The 8,062-nt window shown below is 41.5% G+C and overlaps 1 protein-coding gene across 1 annotated transcript; it reads right to left on the bottom strand.

The window, feature by feature from the left end:
• Positions 1 to 2,311: 2,311 nt before the first annotated feature.
• On the bottom strand, positions 2,312 to 7,226 carry UQCRFS1 (ubiquinol-cytochrome c reductase, Rieske iron-sulfur polypeptide 1). The gene is made up of 2 exons (XM_082606181.1): positions 6,965 to 7,226; positions 2,312 to 3,125 (listed from the first exon to the last, which is right to left on the bottom strand). The coding sequence occupies exons 1-2, from the start codon at positions 7,176 to 7,178 to the stop codon at positions 2,515 to 2,517; spliced, it is 825 nt and encodes a 274-aa protein (XP_082462307.1). The 5' UTR covers positions 7,179 to 7,226; the 3' UTR covers positions 2,312 to 2,514.
• Between the last annotated feature and the right edge of the window lie 836 nt (positions 7,227 to 8,062).

The following is an 8,062-nucleotide window of genomic DNA, read 5'->3' on the forward strand; positions in this document are numbered from 1 at the left end:
GGATCTCTTTATCATAAAACCAAATACTGCAAACACAACAAATGCTTATCTAAGAAAATTAATTCCCATTATTACTGGAGTAGGATTAAGGGGCTCATAAAATCTTAGTTGGAAGGACTCTAAGAGAACAACTGTCCTAAGGAGATTGTGACAGGCCCATGTTTCCATGTTTAGGAAATGGCAAAGCCAGAAAATCCTGAATTCTTGTCTAGTACTTCTTCCACTACACAATGCCCCCAACTCACGAAACTAACAACTAGCAACTAACTCCTGGATATACTGGAAGCTCAGCAGCTTCAATTATGTACAAAAAAACAAAATTACTTGTTGACATAGGATGACAAAAGAACAGTCACACAGATTTGCTGGTTCTAAGGACTGATGCAATGCCTCAAGGTCTCTACTATTTGAAGGTTAAATTAACCTTCAAATTAAAAGTTGAAACTTTATCATCCCACTAAGTTCCTCCAAGTAATAATTTTATGAATGTAAAATATATGCCAGCAAAGTTCCTATATTAGTATATCCTGAAGAAGTTAATAGCTCCTGGTGCCATTTTAAAAAAGAAAACAGCCTCAAAATTAGGCAGCTTTTACTAGATGTATTGGTGTAGTATTAAACAATAAGTTGTGGGCAATTGGCACCATTAAAAAGTAGCATGAGGGCTTCCCTGGTGGCGCAGTGGTTGAGAGTCCGCCCGCCGACGCAGGGGACACGGGTTCCTGCCCCGGTCCGGGAAGATCCCACATGCCATGGAGCGGCTAGGCCCGTGAGCCATGGCCGCTGAGCCTGCGCTCCGCAACAGGAGAGGCCACAACAGTGAGAGGCCCGCGTACCGCAAAAAAAAAAAAAAAAAAGGTAGCATGAGAAAAAAGCACAGGATGATTTCCCCCATGAATATTAGAAAAACAGAATCTTCACCACAACGATAAACAAGCAAAATATCCAACAAATATACACCGACTTCTCTTGGCCTCATGATAAAATCAGGGGAAAAAAAACTTCACTTGAGATGATCCAAATATTAACACCAAATACTACAAAATATATTGCTCAGACATGATACAATTTCACTACTTTTAAACAATACAAACATTTCCATGGTAATCTACATATGCACAAAAGATCAGAAAGCCCTCCATTTAAAAGAGAACATGTCAAAAGGTAGTAAGTTACCAATGTTTGGCAATTTTTGTCTCATATTTATACCTAAATACTTGAACCTAAATGTCATTATATGGAGATCTAGAACAAAATACTATGAAGTGCCCCATTTATCATACCTGCTAAGTTTCTTTCTAGAATGGTGAAAATGAACCAAAGATTAATATCTGCTCATAAGCCTGGAAACTGACATTTTTCTTTTTTGATACACTTAGCTACTGATTTTAAGGACTAGAACCCTGGAAGGCCAGTTCCCTTTGGAAGACCTAATCACTGAATCTCATTTGCTATTTTACAAATGCACATGTGATCACAAGGTAGACCCAGGGAAATACATTACTAACGCACCTCCAAATGGAAAAGACAAGACAAATATATCAAGATGGCTGTGATTCTCAGCAAAGGGTAAAGCCCACTCCCAGTTTCCAGGGAGAATATCAGACCTTGGTCTTGTTTCACCTGTGTAATTGGAGGCACGAGGCAGAAAGAAGAGGGTGTTAATTCTGGTGTGTCTCCCTATGCCCACCCTCACTTCACAGTGAAAAGTGGTGACTGCAAATCCAACTGGAAGAAACATCTCAAAATGTAATCATCAAAGAAACAAAACCAGCAGGATCACTTTCACACAAAGATAGTATTAAATCTCAGATGCACTACCCCCTTTCTTCCTCTTGATAGGATGGATGCAGGAGCTTTGGGAGGCATGAATAGCCACACCAGATGAAGGAAATAACAGAGGAGCACTCCCCTTTTGGAAAGCTTCCCTCAGCTAATATCCCATGCCACTGCCTCTTAAAACTGAAGAATTCTAATTACTAAGTTACTCCCATAAATGATGAATAAAATTTCTTGGCCCGTCATACAGGGGGGAGTGGAGGGGTAGCCCACACACATAGCCAGGTGTGCAAAATAAAGGAAAGTTGGATACTATTGTTCCTGCCAATGCCAAAAAACTTCTCCCAGGTCTTGGAGACAACCAGCTAATTCTACCTCATCCTAACCATGAGCTCTATAGAATCTCTGTCCCTGACACAAAGAAGGTAAATAAAGTCAGTTATAGATTTCACAAATATCTTGTACACCGGTCTGTAATTTTTAATTAGAATCAACCATCAGACACTGCACCTTTGAAGTCTTCAAGCATAACAATGTTTAACAGTGACTTTATTAGGTGAATGCTTGAAAGTATTCAACATTAAATTCAATTTACTTCACATGTTTGCAAACACATCATTAGCAATTCTTAACTATTTCAAACCAACTAATTTGAAGTACAGAAGGCTTGTTTTCAAATAACTCTTCTGAGGTGACACGAAGACTGAAAGAAGCCTATGACGTGAGTCCTGGTCTCTAGCCAACAATCACTATATCATCACTGGTGAACTCATATGAGGGAACTTCTAGGTTGAGAGGTGCAGGCCCCTTCCTGATCCTGCCAGATGCATCATAGTGTGACCCATGGCAAGGGCAGTAATAACCACCAAAATCTCCTGCATTTGCAATGGGTACACAACCAAGATGAGTGCAAACACCTATCAAGATAATCCATTCAGGTTTCTTTACTCGTTCTAAATCATGCTGTGGGTCCCTCAACTGGGACACTTCAACTGCAGCTTCCTGGTCAATCTCCTTCTTGGTTCTATGGCGCACAAACAGGGGTTTGCCTCTCCATTTGAAAGCCATGTTCTTGCCCTCTGGAATATCGGATAACTTGATTTCGATTTTCGACATGGCCAACACATCAGCAGAAGCACTCATGCTGGAAACAAACTGAGAGACGACATTCTTGGCAGCATACGCAACGCCCACAGTAGTTGTTGCAGTTATCAAATAGGAGAAACCTCTTCTAGCCTCACTGCTCTCTTTTGAAGACTTTGTACTATCTAACACTTCAGCACGACGATAGTCAGAGAAGTCAGGCACTTTGATGTCCGTATGGGAATAACGAACAGAAGCAGGGACTGCAAGATAAACAGAAGGTTAAAAAACACAATTAGATATGGACTCTGAAAGGGGTATACATCAGAAAATGGAACTTTATGGATTCACAAGCAAAAATCAAATTATAAAAATGTGAAATACGGCACTCACTGGTCTCAGAAATGGTCAAGTTGGCAATGCCAGCATATAAAATACTGAAAACAAAATGAAGTCAACCACTACCTATCATATTGGTATGAAATCATTAGATAATAGGTATAATTGTGTTCTCCTGATTGAACACTGCAATTCAGAATTCATAACAATTCAGTGTATCAAGTTAAAAAAGTTAAATAGCACTGTAAACAGCAATATTTTAAGCCCGCCAAAATTCAATCTAAGACATAAATATCACCCATATTTTCTGGATTAGAAGAGACCCTAAAACTCATCTAGTCCACTCATTAAATTGATGTGTGATCATCTTATTAAACCAAATGTCTAACTTTATTTTCCTATCTACCTGCTCTCTGAAAGAACTGCTAAAAATTCATAAAACACTAATTATAAGATAATAAACATTCTGTAAACAGTATAACTTTAGTTGCAGAAAACTTAGAGATTTCTATTCTAGATTTTGGGGTATAAATTCAAGTAAAACCACCAATGGGTAGAAAAGGATATCCTTATCAGGATACGTAGCTATCAAAATCAAATGGAATCTCCAAAACAACCAATTATTTCAATTTAATATAAAAAAAAAAGAGCAAAGTTTTCATGTATCCGGCTCTTCAGTGAAGGGCAATAACATCTGTAAGACTAGGGGCATTATCTTACTTTTTTTACTGCTGAGGATCTCTCAGCTGGGACACTACCACTGCAGGCCATAAAAAGGCCAGATGTTTACATCAAATGAATATTAAATAAACAAATAATTCCTGTTTATGCAGTATTCTGGATGCAAGCAGTTTATTTTTTGAAAAAACAGGTATGTCCTTCTGTCCCATACCATTTTTAACCGTCTGACAAAAAATTAACTTACAGTATCACTTTTAAGTATGTTTCAGGAAGTAAATCTCTTTGTAAACTCTATACTCATTTAAGGAAATCTGCTACAGGTTTCCTTTTTAGAAAAGGGGACACAAAAAATTCCTTACTTTTAGAAAATGTTTCCAAAAGAAATATGAACTTTTAAAATGCATTTTCATATAAGCTGCAATTCTACTTGACCTACTAGGCTGTCTCATCCTAACATACTTCCTTGAGCAGTCAAACATTACAATAATACATTTCACATGGTTCTCAAGGTCAGTAATTTTATGGAAGCCTAAGTATTCATAGACAATGGGGAAACCTATTAAAAGCACTCTATGTACTTTTCTAACTCACTCAACATTTTCTGTAGGGGACCAGGACACAAGTAGTGACTACTTCAGATTCACAACTATGGCAAAGTGACATATCACATACTACCCTACTAAAGTATGAATTACTTTCCCTTAGCACTGTCTGGGATTACACAGGAAAGATGTGTATCATACTTAAAAGATGAAGAAACCAAAGTTCATACTTCTACGTTAAAAGCCCTATTTACAACCCTTCCACACAAGGAAATGTACAGGGACACTAAATAGAATGGCTTTGTCACTATCATCCAGAGATTTCGTGGCAAAAGAAATCCAGTTGTCTACTCCCATTCTATTTAGTAGGTTACACTTTATACTGAGCTCCACCATCAAGAACATAAACTGCCAGATTGCAAAAATCATTCTCTAAATAATTTATATGAATTGTATTAGGTGTGACTTAGTAGCAAAAATGCTAGCCAGATTTAGCTCTAAACTAAAATAAAATCAGATACTTATAGAAACATCATCTAGAAATGGAGAAAACTTAAGGCGTTATAACAAACCAGGGTTTTTTGGTTTGTTTTGTTTTGTTTAAGGTGAGCTCTAATGTGTCCCAACTCAGGGATCTTCTCCTGACCCAACCACCCCTTCCCACATCCTCTACTAACCATCTTTCCACAAACCATCTATACAGGAGATTTTAATACGAATTTAAGCTTCAAGCTGAAGGCATGATTACAGAAAAGAGGTTTGCCTTATGTTTCTACTTGACCACTTCTTGGAGAAGTCAGGTAAGCCCCTGATTTTTAGAAGAAACTCTTTAGCTATTTGACAAATTCCAAGATACTATTCACCTTTGTTACTGAAATTTTCTCCTCCCTTAGTGTTTCTCACCTCAAGGTCCAAAGAACTGGCTTGGGCAACTTCTCTAAAACCCACTGGTGCCTGCTAAAAAAAACTGCCTCTTTATTCATTCACAAACACTCTGCACCAACTATATGCGAAACCTGAGACTGTGGAAGATAGAAAAATAAAGGAGATATTCTCTACACATTGAAGCTCAAGGTCAGAGGAATCACCAATAAATGCAATAGAATGGAAAGTGTTAATGTGCTATAAAACGTAAAGGAATCAGCAAAGGTAAAATTTTATTGACCTGATCCTGAGTTGAGATTGAAAGGATGCGTAAGACTTGGAAATGTGGAAAACTGAGTGGGAGACCATTTAAAGTAAAGAGAAAAGGGTGAATGAAGGCAGAATAAAGAGGGTGGGGGCAACCTGGTGTAGGGCAAGGGTCACCAATACAACTGTCAATGAGGCCAGGCAGGTAGCAAAATGAATCAAGTAGACCCGATGAGGGCTGTGATGAACTGGAAAAGCACTTGCTCCGACTAAGGGTGCAGCCAATGCACAGCACACTAGACATGGAACTAGAGCCCAGTGCTGCCAACTTTCAACATTTCCAGAGACGCCAGAAATAGTCTGTTTTTTAAAACTATGCAAGTTGGGCAGACCTCAGGCACCTGGCTCACAAGGTGCCAATTCAGGATCTCCAAACAGAGCATAAAAAGAAAAACAGAAAACAAGGCACCAAAGATAAACTAGGCTCTGCTGACGGAGGATGTAAAACACACTCCTGGTGAAAGCTTATAGCTAAATCAGTCTTTCAAATCCACGCACTATCACGTACACAACGTGTATCCTTGTGCAAGTCAATTCACCTCTTGTAGTCTGTTTTCTCATCTGTAAAATGGGAGTATCATCGACCTCCGCCGGTTGCTCTTCTTGAGGATGAAATTCATTACGGTGTGAAAACCCTTTGGCCCAGTGCCTGAAAACACTGCTGATACTCTGCAGTGCAGTCTACACTATAAACGACCTTGCGGCTCGTTTCTTTTTCTTCGGATCTGCGGTGGTGACACGGGAAGACACTAAAGGATGGGAGGTAGCGAGCAGGACAACTTTTCAAATATTAAAAGCAATTCCTATTTTTTGAGAATTTATAAAGTGCCCCCAGAATGTGTTAATGGCTTAACGTATAATTTTTCCATCTGAACCTTACGATATAACCTAGGAAATTGGTATAATCATTAATCCATTTCACTGGTGAGGGCGTTTAGGAATTTGCCCAAAGGCAAACGACCTGTAAGCAGCAGAATCTCTTGTCAGACTTTGCTAGAAGCAGTCGGACTCCATAGTCCTTGAACTTAACCGACGAAGTAGAAAATTTAGCCTGTGGTTGGGAAGCCTATACACAACCACAGAGGCCCAGAATGTCAGAGATGGAAGTCACCTGAGACCGCCCAACGGAGCAACGCCCCCGCACAGGTGAGGACACCGAGGCCCGGGGAGGTACAGAGACCTGCCCAAGGTCGACCCAGCCCGGCAGGCAACCCCATCCACAAACAGGGCTCCGCTCCATCTTCCGGCAGACCCCCGGCCCTTCTCGGCTGCTCCCTGGGTCCAGGGTCGGAGGGAGCAAGAAAAGAGGGACCCCTCAACCCCCGGTCGTTCCCCTCAGCCCGGCTCACCATTGAGGCCCACGGAGGCGACCAAAGGCCGGGCCGCGGCCTGGCCACTCAGCGACTCCCGGCACAGAAAGGACCGCTTCACATCCAGTACTGGCGACTCCGAAGTGGCGGGCACCGCGGCCTGCACCAGGGGCCGCAGCGCGCCCGCCACGCTGCGGGACGTGGCCGACAGGACGGGCGCAAACGGGCCCGAGCGAACTGCGACCGACAACATGGCGACGGCAGCTCCAAAACCCAAGCCGGTCACAGGGACAACCAACCTCCCGCGGCGCAGTCGCGAAGAGGCGCTGAAGGCGCGGGACCCGTGACGTCAGCGCGACGGCAGAAGAGGAGCCCCGCCCCCACACAGGGCGGGGCGAGCCTGGAGCGCCGCAGAGTCAGAGGCGGTGCGAGGCCGGGCAGGTAGGAGGGCGAGCTGCCTCCTGTGTTAGCCCCGGGTGTCTAGCGGCCTGAATTCAGGGATCTGCCCCAAGAAAGGGGGCAATGGAGGCCCCCAGGAATGTCTCATGGGTCGATTTTGCGTCCGTTAGGGCAAAAGCCTCATTTATGGGAACCTAGGGATAAGAATAAGTCGTCATAATAGTTTAAATAGGGATAATAATAGTTCTTAACATGTGTGCAAATGTTTATATATATACCCAACCATATATGTAAAATATGGTTGGGTATACATAGAAAACCCAGAGCAGAGCTTAATATGTAGTAATTACTATGTGTTTACTATAATGATTATTATCATTATCTAACTAAAACCTTAAAAGCATTTTTAAAAGTCCAGAGACTTATGTGCAAAGCTTAATAATGATGATGATGGTGGTGGCTTATGTTTATTAAGCGTTTACTATGTATTAGATTTTGTGCTTTACTTCATTCTTTCATTTATAATCAAGATCCCTATAGCTACTATTTTACCAGTGAGGAAACAGAAGTTTAGAGGAATTATGTGCCCAGGACAGGGTAACCCAGTAAGCTCTGAAGTGGGGAAATCTGTCTTCTTAGTCTGTGCTCTTACCTATTGTCACAGTTTCCCTAAGTGAGATTTCAGGGGATGCAGAGATACGTCCCTAAATCAGTTTCTATCACATGGTGAGAATGTTA

Source organism: Mesoplodon mirus (assembly GCF_964341445.2).
Source record: "Mesoplodon mirus genome assembly, chromosome: 19".
NCBI lineage: Eukaryota > Metazoa > Chordata > Mammalia > Artiodactyla > Ziphiidae > Mesoplodon > Mesoplodon mirus.